The following is a 14,021-nucleotide window of genomic DNA, read 5'->3' on the forward strand; positions in this document are numbered from 1 at the left end:
GTCCCCTTCCAGGGTTCCCCATGCCGGAGAATCCCTCTTCAGGTGCCAGTGTGGCTGTATTGCCTACCACACGCCACCCAAGTGGCGTTTTCAGGGACCTCCAGCACAGAGACACAGACGACGGGGTTTCAAACACACCAGTTTATTGTAGAGAGTGGGCTAGTGGGAATAAGCCCCGGAGCAGATGGAGATGTATCATGACAAGGGCCCCTTTCCTGTGTGTATGTGGGGATGGGGGTTTTACCTGTTAAGATAAGGTAGGATAAGATAAACCTTTATCAGTACCACAACGGGGAAATTTACATCGTTCCAGCAGCAAAAAGGTGACAGCAGAAAATAGAGAGCATAGACAGCATATCAAGGTACAAACTATAAACAATTGCTTGTTAGACCAACCAACGAGCAGCAGGTATGCAGCTACTCTGATCCTGGGCCCCCAATTACCTAGACCCAGGACATGTGTGGCTGCTCAAACCACACGATCCCCACACCACACTCAGATATCGGCACCTTAATGGTACTTTCCCAAATAAAAGTGATTTTTAATGCTGAAAATACCCCAAATAAGTCCCTTTAAAGTAAACTGATAAAACATTGACACATTACTTACTGAACATACCTTTAGTTTTATTCTTGGCTCACTGGTGCAAAAACCTCCCAAAACAAACCAAAGCATTGGAATCTGGAAGTGAATGCCACAGAAGGTTTTGATACCCTACTACCAATACTATTAACGCATGTATTTGTTCCCATGAAAATAGAAAATGATGACTCCCAGCTCCTCCACGCCCTTATTTTAGGAGATAACACTTCTGGACCAGAGGTTTCCCTGCATTTTGTTTTGGACAAATATTTGTGTGTTCCAACTGTTACTGCGCGCATTCTTCTGGCCCGGTGAAGTCACTTACTACTTGAGGCTGGATGGGTCCTCAGGTCAAGCACCCCGCCCTCGAATTTACAGCCTCGCATGGGCCTAAAGCTGGTGATTTACTGTCATTATTATTTCACAGTGGTATTTTAAACACTTTCCCTCGATTGTCACTCACTCAAAAAACAGTGTCAACCAGCAGTATTATTATAATATATTTTATTATATTAGCCAGCAAGTATTATTATTATTATTATTATTATTATTATTATTATTATTATTAGGCTGTAAGCAAAATATTTAGGTGGCAACACTTACGACTGCATCTACTTACGACTAATCCAAGATATGAGTAGCGATAGTCGTGAAAATTTGTATCAACTTGCGACCGACTGCTCCAAGAGACGACCGTGGAAATTTGCAGTTGGCGCGTCGGCGGCCAGTCAGCAGGGTGACCTACATCGTGTGTGCACGTAGTTCGTGGCTTATCGATATTTTTTTCATATTTACTGTGTTTGTGCTGTGTATTTTGTTTACTTTCACCCTTCATGATTTCATAATTCCTATGGGAAAAATTGCTATGACATACGACTGTTTTAACATACGACCGTTCTTTTAGAACGAATTACAGTCGTAAGTCGAGGTACCACTGTATATGCCTTTCAAGCAAAAAATAAATATATAAATATATATATGCAGTATATATACAAGCAAAGCAAAGATGTGGAAATGGGTTGTGAGAAGGAGGGAGTGCAGATTAGGCGTCAAGGTGGCTGGAATTCAGCGGATCAGAGCTTTAGCCTGTAAAACTAGAGCTTTTTGAAGGGATTGAGGGGAGGTACAAGTGTGTGTGATGATGGTATTTCTGTACGTCCGCGCGGTAGAATGTGATAGCTGAGAGGATGTCATGATTCCAAAAGAGGATTATTAGCGATTATTGTCGTTCCATCGGTCACCACCTCTGCCCGGCCACTGTTCCACTGTTAGCACCGCTTGGCAAACACTTCAAACTGGGCTTAAAACTGGACACTCTGTTGCCCCTCTGTGTTTCCAGTCAGTATTGTGCTGCCAGTCGGTACGACAGGCCCACCGCAGCCTGGGTTTTGGACGCGGCCCGCGACGGGCACCCGTCCACCACGCCCTCTGCTGTACCCCAACAGAGGGAGACTGAGGAGTGGAGACGCAGACGGCAGTCAGGGCTCCTACCTCTGGGAGACCCCCCGAGGGAAGGAGTGCTGCTGAAATCACCTCAGGTATCATCAGTGAGAATTACATTTTTTTTTTTTTTTAGGTTTATCTGTGTTTTATACTCACCCCTCATGTAGTAGGTAGGGAAGTTTCATCCTAACAGTAGTTTTTTCTCGGTACTGGACGCGCGGCTCCGTCCTCCCATCAGGAGTTCAATGGAAGCAAAGGGGGACAAATCCACAATATGCGTTCAGTTCAAAACCTCACTCCACATTGCTGGCAAAGCTAACGTGACGCCACATCAGTCTGACGTTGCAGAAAATGTGGAGTGAGTTTTTGCACTTAAAGATGGTTGTGGATTTGTCCCCCATTACTCGCATGGCAAAAAGGCTGGACTGCTGAATGAAACCTAGCTTCACGAGGGGTCAGTATAAAACCAAAAAAAAATCAGAATTATTCTTTTGAAACATTTTCCGTCTCTTGAATTCCGTTTAGTGATTAGTGCTTCCTCCCACACTTCTTTACAGACGGAGATCAGTTTCAATCCCGAAGTTCCGCTCCCGGGCCAGTATGTAGTCGTGGTTCATTATCGGCAACCGGAGCACATCTCCTATCCCGTTGAGGTCCGGGTGGATGCAGATCGCACCTGGAACGGTCAGTTGATCAGCAAGAATGAAGGGGGGAGAGGAGGAGAAAGCTTGCTGCTATTGGACGGAATAGAACAGGGTTTCCAAAACCGGGGTCCGCAGCCCCCGAGCGCTCCATGAAGGTATTTCAGGGGGTCCAAAGACTGATGTCACATTTGTTTGCGTCTATTTCCTTTTTGGGAAGTTTGGGAATAGAGTAAGTGAGATTATCAGGACCCTCTCTTAATAGGAGCTGTTTACTCTGGCAGTGAGTGCGAAAGCCTGTTCTGAGCGTGTGATGTTCACCGTAAGAAGGTGATTCCCTTTGAAGAGCGGACTAAGCCCCCACCGGCTCAAGACAAGATGATCAAAGCTCTCGGACGCAGTTCCCCTCGTGGCATGAACGGCAGGGTCGGATTTTTTTTATTTGTCACATACATATACATACTTCACTGCATATATGTATGGAAGTATGTATATGTATGTGACAAATAAAAAATCTTGAATCTTGGATTATGGCGCGGCATGCAGATTTCTCCTCCTCCGTTATTCTGCTCTCTTACCTCCGACCTCCTCCCTCACAGGGTTGATCAACGCCTCCTTCTGCCCCAGCGTATCCGGCTGCCGGGGGGTGGTGGTCGCCGATAACCGCATCGCCCTCAATTTCGATGGCCACACCCGGCAACGTCCCACCATCGTGGTCAAGATCCCGCCCGGGAAGACCCTCATCCTGGTCAGTTGTTCACACCGTAACCAGTGAACAGATAAAGGGCAATGAATGAAACTTGAGAATCAGACTCCAGATATGTTTGCACACAGGTTATTCAGCACGGTTGCTCACAGGCTCGTACAAGCCTCACATTCAACGGGAATTTAAAATAGACATAGCAATAATGAACAAGTGACAGGGGATTATGTACATATGTCTAGATCTATGTAGAGACCTAAAACCTCAGTGGGAAGGTGTGTCAATATTGCACTGCGCCGCGGGCTGAGTTTACAGTCCCCGAGTCAACAAAGACGACACAACTTTACGAGTACAGGTCCCGTTGTTGTATCAAGAAAACTCTGCCTGACATTCCTGAGTGGAACTGAACTAAATAGACCGTCTGGTATGTTAAGATCTTTTTTTTTTTTTTTTTTCTCCACTGTTTATGACACTTAATTCAATGACAACAACAATGAGAGGCCTGTTTTCTACCTGGCAGTGCCACAGTGCCTTATTAGAGCTGAACTCTTGGAGCTCAGCATGCCTTTCAATCTACCTACTGTACTTCTCATGTTCCTTCTTCAGACGAGATTAAACTGTTTTGTGTTTTTTTTCATATATGGGTCATATCAGCCTTTTTAGGTCATAATAACATTCAAAGCAAAACAAGGAACGGCAAATCTATTTCTTATTATCGGCGTTTGCTGTGATTTGTTCTGCCCCAGGACTACGTGTTGGTGGTGGGTGACAGCAGTTACTCCCCAAACCTCCTCAAACGGAAGCCACTGGACACATCTGCAGATTTTATCCATCAGTGCAGAGGAGAGGGCTTCTATATTGAGTAGGTATCAACTGTGCCTCAGATGGAATTGCACCCTCAAATGAAACGTAATATTGTACATAAAGTGTGTATTTATTGTATACTGTCATGTATTCATATTGCTTGACCTCATGGTTAACCATACTTTTTCTCCACAATGAACCATATTCCAGCCCTGGTGGATGTTTTTGTAAACAGCGCCCTCTGGTTTATGTGATGAACAAACGCAAACCTTTCCCGTCTTCGAATGAAACCGTCCGACATTTCCGTTTTCCTCCCCGCAGCCCCAGGACTTCCCCCCAGTTCTGCAGAGACTCCGCCCGCTCTCTGGTGGCGGCCTACAATGACGGCGCCCTGCCGTGCGGCTGCGACGCCGCCGGCTCCACGGGATCCGGCTGCGATCCGGCGGGAGGACAGTGTCCCTGCAAGCCGCACGTCATCGGGCGACAGTGCACCAAGTGCGCCACGGGATACTACAGCTTCCCCCACTGCAGGCGTGCGTCAACCTTTGACTCTGGAGCTTCTCTTGCCTTTTCTAAATGCTCGTGCTTCATGCCTCTGATTCGTGCGAACGGTGTACGCACGTAGGCGTCTACCTGCATTTCATTTTATTGAAATCTTATCTCAATAACAATGATCTGGCCATCAAACATATTAAAATGATTCATTTTTTCTTTTAAACACAGTTCATTAACACAGTTTTACTCTCTTGCGTATGTGAGCAATTAAGCCACACTTCTAGTTTTATGTCTTTTATACACCCATCACCTATCTGAAAGCACCCTGTACATGTTGTGTTTTAATTATATGCATTGTTTATGTACACATTTGGAAAAACGTACTTTTGAATCTGTTCATTTGCCTTCTTTCTAGAGTTTAAAATGTGCCTTTTTTCCTTTGTGCCTGCCCTCTGTGAAGCACTTTGGAGTAAAACAGCTTTAGTTTTTTAAACGGCTCTGTAGATAAAACTAACTCGATCGGATATCAAATTGTCTATGCATGTACGTTTGCATTTCATTTAGTCACAATGTAGCTTCAATCCGAGTTATTTTCTCCCCGCTCCGCAGCCTGCGAATGCGGCCGGCGCCTGTGCGACGAGGTGACGGGGCGCTGCATCTGCCCGCCGCAGACCATCAGGCCGGCGTGCGACGTGTGTGAGAACCAGACATTCAGCTACCACCCGCTGCTGGGCTGCGAGGGCTGCGACTGCTCCCCCAGCGGCGTCACAACCAGCGCCGGACCCAACTGCCACCACGCCACCGGGCAGTGCACGTGAGTGGAAAACGATTCGAGATCTACCCGTGTATCGTCACGTTATCGCCATGAAACCACCGTCCAAGAGGTTATGAAGCAGATCATGTCAAGTTGTAACCTTCTTTAACTTACTTTTTAACACCTTGTATATGTTTCCTTTGTCCTATTTAACTCTCTTTTTTACTAATTTATTTAGTAAATGTAACCCTTTGCTTGTGATTTTGTGTACATTGATGGTACAGAACTTTGTAACTCCTGTAAATATTGGTATAGGTACATTTATTTATTAGTATAATATTAGTATATCTATTTTTTATTAATATATTCAATTATTATTATTATTATTATAAGTTGTCGTAATTTTATTATTTAATTTTTTTTCCAGTTGTAAGCCGAGGATTGGGGGGCGGCAGTGCGAGCGCTGTGATGCAGGTTATTTCCGCTTCCCGGACTGCGTTCCCTGCGACTGTAACCAAGGCGGCGCAACGCTCGACGTGTGCCACCCGGACACAGGGCGGTGTCTCTGCAAGGTAGGCCGCTTGAATTTAAACTTAACCCGTAACCTTCGATAGCTACAGCTATATTCACTGTTTTAGGGTGTCTGTAGGTTCTTAAAAAGGCTTAAAATTCCTAAATCTTCCTAAGTCTTAAATTCAAATCTTAAAAGTCATTGAAATGGTCTTTAATTTCAGTTGATGCTGTCTTAATTTCAGCACGACTTTCAAAGTCGTCAGATCCTACTGTTCAAACTACACAACTATCTTTCTTGTGATGGGGAATCTTGCAGTCGTTGTGGTTTCACACTACATGACTGGTCGGTGACAGGGGCTCACACATTACAACGTCTTTCACCAGGAATAACCCTGACGAGTCTGTAGGGTCTCCAAACTACGATTTGTCACGAAAAAACACACGTGAGAAGTGACACCGGAAATGACGCAATACCATGCCCGCGACGTTATTATTAATCTTTTATTCGATTCTTGATCTCTGTAAAAAACAAAAACAATAAAAGCAGAATTAAAATAAGAAATATGTTAAAAACCTGGAGAGGAAACGTAAAATAGGTATGTTCTTCTCGACTCCTCCCCTCCCCATCACTCCGTCTGCTCTCATTGGCTGTAGCCCGTTGCGTCACTCCCGACTCGATCCCAACACGACCAGATATTAAACCTTCTTGATGTGTCACGGGTTTCTGCGAGCCATTGGTGAGCGCTCGGTGAGCAGTCGGATTGCGTTGTGAGCAGTTCACACCAAACGCTCGTCGCTCATGGTAGTGCACTATCATTTTCCTCTGAGCTGGGGCTTTGCTCAGCGATCTCCAAAAACCTGTCGGCGTGTGAAAACGTAGTCTGAACTCAGCATAAGGGAGAGAGGGATGATTTGTCCCAAAACCTTACATTTCTTAAAAAGCATTCAATTTAACTCTCTGATATCTGCAGAGATCCCTGGTTCGTTGGTTCATTCCTAAAATCGCCCCTCTCTGCTTGTGCGACTTTTCTCATGTTTCGACTCTGCTGCCACAGAGGAATGTCCAGGGCGTCCGCTGTGACAGCTGTAAGGACGGCTCCTTCCACCTGGACCCTTCCAACCCCAGCGGCTGCACCCGCTGCTTCTGCTTCGGCGCCACTGACCAGTGTCAGAGCTCTGGAAAACGCAGGGGGAAGGTGTGTTTGTGTGTGTGTGTGTGTGTGTGTGTGTGTGTGTGTGTGTGTGTGTGTGTGTGTGTGTGTGTATGTGTGTCTGTTCATTCCTGTCCCTGCATGTTATCGGTTGCCTTTGGAAATCGTATGCTTATGGAGCTTAGTTGGTGAATGGAATTGTTCCATGCATAAAAACAACATCTATTGAAAGAATTTTGAATAGACGTTCCTTTATGGCAGTTGTGTAGGAAAGATAGATAGATGGCTAGATAGATAGATAGATAGATAGATAGATAGATAGATAGATAGATAGATAGATGGATAGATGGCTAGATAGATGGCTAGATAGATAGATAGATAGATAGATAGATAGATAGATAGATAGATAGATAGATAGATAGATAGATAGATAGATGGCTAGATAGATGGCTAGATAGATAGATAGATAGATAGATAGATAGATAGATAGATAGATAGATAGTGTTGTAAATGCAGTGAAAACAGACATATCACGCCATAATATGCACAATTCTATTAATCTATCAATTCTTAGTCTATTATTATTATTATTATCATTATTATTATTATTATTATTATTATTATTATTATTATTATTAATAATGTTTTTCGGAAGTTTTAAGTATGCCATGTTTTAAGTATGGTGGTTGCCGGTGCTGCATTGGCTCATTTGTTCGACAAATCAGCGTGGACTTACGTCTGGACCAATCACCATGGATTTAAATTACCGAAGGTTGTGTCCGTTAGTCCTTGCTCCTTATTAACGGCGCTTTAAGAACTATGCCCGTTCCTAGATGTTGCAGTGCGGACATAAAAGAGACGGGTCCTCCAAAACTTCTTAGAAGTATGGCAAAGTTCCTGCGGTGCGAAAATGCCTTCTGTGACCGATTACAGTTTTCAGGGTTCAGTGAAAGCACGATTTACAATTCTTAGCGTTTCTGTTAAACGCACCATTGGCTGCCGTGTCTCTCGTTTCGAACAAGCACAAAAACATGGAACGCTAGGCGGAGCAACCACGATGATGATGTCCCGCTCCTCAAACTAATCAGGATACGCCAATGTTTTTCAACTTCCGGTAGATTTGAAACAAATTTTTCACTAATTCCGGCTCCAAATGTACATCGACATTGATCGAAAACTTAAGACCACAAGACGTCTCAAACGTCCCGGTTCCAAGGAGAGCTCAACCATGTCTGTACGTACTGCGGTTGCCGTGTTTCAGATACTTTTAACAACCATAAAAAATGCAGAGAAAAATAATAATAATAAAATAATAAAATAATAAAAAAATAAATAAAACACAGAGGAAAAACAATAGACCCCTCACGAGAAAATAAAAACATTTAGAAATATAGAATTAACCTGATGATAATAAAATAAATCATTAAAAAAATACAATAAAAAATAATAATAATAAACCTTAAACATAAACAATAAACAAGAAAAAAATCAGCAATACGTTAAATATTGTTTTGAAGCATTTAGGAACCAGACTCCATCAGTTCTGTGTCACATGGAATAACACAGCAGGATAAGAGCACAACAGCTCTCCACTCTCCACATTTGCTAATTCTATCCTTCTTTCCGTGTCATCAGATGGTGGAGATGCGTGGCTGGCGTCTGGAGAAGCCCGACCAGGAAGAGGTTCTGTCTGCGCTGAACCGGGCCAGTGACACCCTGGTGGCGGACGTCCAGGAGCTCCCCCCTGCCGTCCAGGTGCTCCACTGGGTGGCGCCACCCCCTTACCTGGGAGACAGAGTGAGTCTTCTTATATATTTTTTCTTCTTCATTTATTTTTGGAGTTGATTTCCTGGCGCCCTTTGTGGCATGTGGATCTCATGTACTTAATGGGTTTTTCACCTGTTTTCAGTAGCACTTGCATTTCTTATTTTTATTTCTTATTTATATTCGTATATACTGTATAATATATGCAATATGTATATATAGATTACTTTGTATTTTTCTTACTCTCTGTGTATTCTTGTATGTAATAGTAAAATATGTATCTATATATCTAAAGTACAGCAATATAGCAGTAGAGAAGTGATATTATTATATTTTTAATATGGGGCTGTCGTCTTTCTGGATACAGTAGGTGATTTCTCAGTGCTTCCTCCATCTCCCTCAGGTGTCATCGTATGGTGGCTTCCTTACCTACCAGTCCAAATCCTTTGGCATTCCCAGCGAAGGCATGAGCCTGATGCACAGCGGACCTGACATCGTACTTACTGTGTGTAGATTCTCATGGCTGCCAGTGACAAAACGTTTGTCTTTTTTCACCAAATGAAACATTACTCAGTGGTTTCTGATATTCTGTGCACCTAGGGTCACAACATGACCTTAATCCACGTGGCTCCTCAGCCCCCTTCACCCGACAGACTGCACTACGGCCGAGTCCACCTGGTGGAGGTAGAGCGCGACACATGTTTTCCACGTTAGGAAAATAAATTAGTCCCTCCGTAATATCTCCTTCTATGTTGTGTCCAGGGAAACTGGCGCCACGCTGTCACCAACAGGCCCGTGTCCAGAGAGGAGCTTATGTTGGTGTTGGTGCGCCTGGCGGGCCTGAGGTTGCGGGCGCTGTACTTCACCAAGAGCCAGCGCCTCAGCTTGGGGCAGGTGGGCCTGGAGGGGGCCATGGAGCGGGGGGCTGGAGGCCCCGCCAGCACCGTGGAGCATTGCTCCTGCCCACCGCAGTACGCCGGAGACTCCTGCCAGGTGAGGACGAACTGGGTTCCTCACGTGTTGTGCTGATGAAGACCATGATCATGTTGATGTTGATGAAGGGGTCCTCCACCTTTTCTATCAGCCCCTGCTTTTGGAGTAGCCATTCCTTGCCAGTCCTTGCCATTTATTATTTATTCATTTATTATTTAGTTATATTGCTCCTTTTGTTCCTGTCTACTTTTGTGGATGTTAAACCACATCACAAAAACTGAAGGGATAATATAGGATTTAGTTTATTTTTGAAATGTTGTTTAAAATGTCTCTGTGGAATACTCAATTCTGATTGGTCAGTGGCGGCAGTCAGCGGTCAGTTATTTCTGGATAATGACCGCTGTCATGGACAACCACTTCTCCACCTGCCGCTCTGCCTACATACTAATGCTTGCGGCGACATCTTGTGATGCTACGTCGAAACTACAATGGAATACTTGAAGAGATGTGTCATTGATGTGGACATGTCCAATTTCACATTAATAATTGTGAATAGGTTTTGTGATATGTAGCGCAAATTCTGTCTCAAAGCGTTCTATATTAAGTAAGTAGCCGTGTAATAAGTAGGATAAGGTGCAGCCAGCCGGTCATTATTGAAAAACTAGCCCCCAGGGTTATTTTGAATATAGGATTTATTCAGTAAATTTTAGTTCCTCGCTACGTTATTTACCCATCAGTCAATGTCGAGCGACCCCGCACTTTGGGGTCTCCACGCGGGGCGACGTGTAGACACGGGAAAGGGAAAGGCCTCCGGGGGGAAGAAGGAGGGAAAGGGAAGGCGGATTACAGGACAAGCTGTCAAGTGTGAGATACGAGGTAGGCAAAGTAGGGGAGGGAGGAGTGAAACACCAAAAGGTGCTGAGTGAAACACCATGCTGTCATCTGAAGTGGAGCCAGAACTCCTCCTCATAATTATTTGGGGGCTGTTCTGACACGCCCGAAAGCCAAAGCGCCCCACCCTGAGGTGAGCAAGGTTAGGCGCGGAGAGGGGGAAAGAATTCATCAGCTGAGGAACCGTGGGTGGAATGTACTGGAAAATACCGTCCCGGGAGTCTGTGGCCCCAAGGGGGGATATGTTGCACAGTCATGCAGACATAATATCAGTGATTAGACTGCGGTGATCACGGTGGCCGGGTCAGAGCCCATCTAGGTGTGATGGAATCCATTTTGGTGATGTGGTTGCTAAGGAAAGCTTTTGTCTGAAGTTTTTTGTTTTTGGAATCTTTGTTGTGCACGTGAAGGACTTCTTATCCAATTAGAATTTCAGCAATTTTCTAAACCGTGTGTAAATATGGCTTTCTATGTGATTCCCAGAGGGCTGAATTTTATTAATGTAATAAGATTTACATGGACAAATTTAGATGGATGAATGAATAGATTGATAGATAGATAGATAGATAGATAGATAGATAGATAGATAGATAGATAGATAGATAGATAGATAGATAGATAGATAGATAGATAGATAGATAGATAGATCGATCGATCGATCGATCGATAGATAGATGGATAGAAAATAGAAAATATCCTGAAAAATAACAAAAAAGAAAATAATTAAACAACTTAAACAACAGGAAAAATTGGTCTTATACAATAACTAAGGGGATAAACCCTGACAGCGAACCAGAAAAATAAAGCCAAAGATAAGAAAAAAATGGTAATGATCAGCATTAAATATAAGCCATGAAAATAGAATAAGAGAAAACGAAAAAAGAAAAATTAACCTAAAAATGTGAAAATGTATGACAGATCAACAGATGTTGGCAATAAACCTCAAACATTAACAGTTAACACCTCTGTATCAACATATTCACATTCTGGAAGTTGTGCAATAATTCAATTATTTTAAATTAAAATATCAAAAAATAATGTTTTGTTTTCCGGGGCGTCCATCTCAGCACGTGTATGTGTACATGAACCATCTTCTCCTCAGGTGTGAGCACACAGGATAAAACCAACGGAAATTGGTAAAACGTACCTGGAGGGCTCAGAACAAGGCGAGGTGCCTTCACAGGGCGCGGCAACATGACTGTTGCTCAACCGTCTCAATGTGTGTCTGTGAGTGTGTGCGTGTGTGCTTTTGTGTGTGTGTGTGCGTGCGTGCGTGCGTGTGTGTGTGTGTGTGCGTGTGTACTTTTGGGCAGGGCGGACACACCCAGTTGTGTCCGCTGTGTTCGAATGGTGATTCAGGAGTGTGTTTTCCGTCTGGAAATGTCTCACACTTTATTCAGAAATTTTTTTTTTGATATACTCACACCGACTGTCTATGAACCACACCCCTGTGCAGACATGCATCCACACTGATAAACTGTTTCACCCTTATCAAATAAGAATCCTGCTGCAGCCACATCTGCTGATGCATAATTACGCTTTCATTTGTCACATTTGAAATTTTCGCTTTTTGTTGTTTTTTTAGGGGTGGAAAGTAACACAGTTCAAGGTCATGTATCTTGTTACTTTACTTGAGTAAATTATTATTTATTAGGATAATTATTAATTATTATTATTAGGGGTCCAGCCCGTTCGAGAAAAATATTGCGGAATTTCGAAGCCTAAAACTATTTGGAAAACCAACTTCGGTATAACATACAAACACCTCGTAGTTGAAGTTTCAGCGAAATCCATCCACATACAGAGCAGATATTAGTGAAAAACCGACAAATTTGACCTGAAATATTCAGTCGGTCTTGGTTAACTGACATTTCACACATCTCGTTCCAAAACGAACAAGAGGAGCTTTACAGTTAGACGCTTTCTGACACCATCATATTATTTACTGGAAATGTACAGATTCCGATTGGGAATGTCCAGTTGGACTGTGTCCTTTGGGCGGGGTAGAGTCGCTATGGAGTCTTTACAAATTACTAAACTATAGATTTACGTCTAGCTTCTTACCTGGTTAATACACAACAATTAACACTATTATACAATTATAAAACCCAGAATTGCCCTTGTGGTCGCCTGCGCGGCGCCTCGTGTTGATTACGCACATTTTAGTATTTTTAGAGATTATTGTGTGTAATCACCGGGTGTCATGACATTTCACTGCATATATGTAGGACCATATGTACTGTATATGTATGTCACAAATAACCTCTTGAATTTTGAATCTTGAATCTTGATAGATGTAAGTAGATCTGTTAGATTGATATATTACTTTATTACATATTACTTTGCTGGATAAATGAAAAAAGAATAGAAAAAATCCTTAAAATGTCGTCGGCGTGTCCCTTGAAAACACTGAAATGTGCGACTCAAAATCCGGCGTGGCGTCAGAAAAATAGAAGTCGTGCAATGGTAATTACCCACAGAAATATCACAACATTTTTCATATAGCATTGAAACAATACTGAAAATGTAATCCAAGTAACTGAACTCAACTTTACAAAAAAATTAGGTAAATTAAACTGCTATCGTAAATCAACGTAAATACGTCATAACTTTGATGTATACGACACACAACATCTACCATCACAGAGACCCTGGGTGTGTATAATGCAACAAGGTAAGTTACAACAATGTCAAGATATAGTTTAAAATAAAAAATGTAATACTTTTCTTGTAATAAACATCATCATCGTGTATAAAATTGTTCTAAAAAAAATGTACTTAACAAACTGTAATGAAAAAGCAGAAAGTGTTTGTGATCTTGACAAATGATTCCATAATAATTCTAATTGCAAATTAATGTAAAAGTTACATAAATGTTGTCTGCATTACAATATAGACAATTCATCTATTAAACTGAATTTTAGAATTATACATCACTAACATATAAAATAAAATAATATATATTTTTTAAATTAAATGAATTTATTGTTATTGTTATGAAAAGTAACTACATAAGTTATTTTTGTTCTTCAGGTGCAGAAAAATAGCCGAAAATCTAAGACAATAAAGAAGTCATTGTCAAAAAATCCAGTCTTCAAGGTCAGTTACAATTCTTAAAAAAAAGGAAAAAAGTTAATTGTGATGCATTTCACAAAAAAATCAAGAAAACTGAAATACTTACCGAAAATGAATGCGCTGGACCGTGTGTATTGCTCCCTGCAGCTATATTATTATTATTATTATTATTATTATTGTTATTGTTATTGTTATTGTTATTATTATTGTTATTATTATTATTATTATTATTATTAATAATAATAACAACAATAATAATAATATTTATTAT

The 14,021-nt window shown here is 42.1% G+C and overlaps 1 protein-coding gene across 1 annotated transcript in view; it reads left to right on the forward strand.

Annotated features, from left to right (window-relative positions):
• The window catches only part of LOC307237614 (laminin subunit alpha-3-like), a gene marked incomplete at its 5' end in the record, with an annotated part of 66,422 nt that overhangs the window by 30,936 nt on the left and 21,465 nt on the right, over positions 1-14,021 (forward strand). Inside the window, 12 exons of the mRNA XM_080010372.1 lie at positions 1,923-2,121; positions 2,584-2,710; positions 3,267-3,415; positions 4,117-4,232; positions 4,496-4,707; positions 5,279-5,483; positions 5,851-5,995; positions 6,992-7,132; positions 8,723-8,884; positions 9,255-9,356; positions 9,452-9,535; positions 9,614-9,844. Coding sequence (XP_079866498.1) covers positions 1,923-2,121; positions 2,584-2,710; positions 3,267-3,415; positions 4,117-4,232; positions 4,496-4,707; positions 5,279-5,483; positions 5,851-5,995; positions 6,992-7,132; positions 8,723-8,884; positions 9,255-9,356; positions 9,452-9,535; positions 9,614-9,844 — 1,873 coding nt within the window. The remainder of the gene's footprint in view (positions 1-1,922; positions 2,122-2,583; positions 2,711-3,266; positions 3,416-4,116; positions 4,233-4,495; positions 4,708-5,278; positions 5,484-5,850; positions 5,996-6,991; positions 7,133-8,722; positions 8,885-9,254; positions 9,357-9,451; positions 9,536-9,613; positions 9,845-14,021) is intronic.

Source organism: Zeus faber (assembly GCF_960531495.2).
Source record: "Zeus faber genome assembly, chromosome: 12".
NCBI classification, from domain to species: Eukaryota; Metazoa; Chordata; class Actinopteri; order Zeiformes; family Zeidae; genus Zeus; species Zeus faber.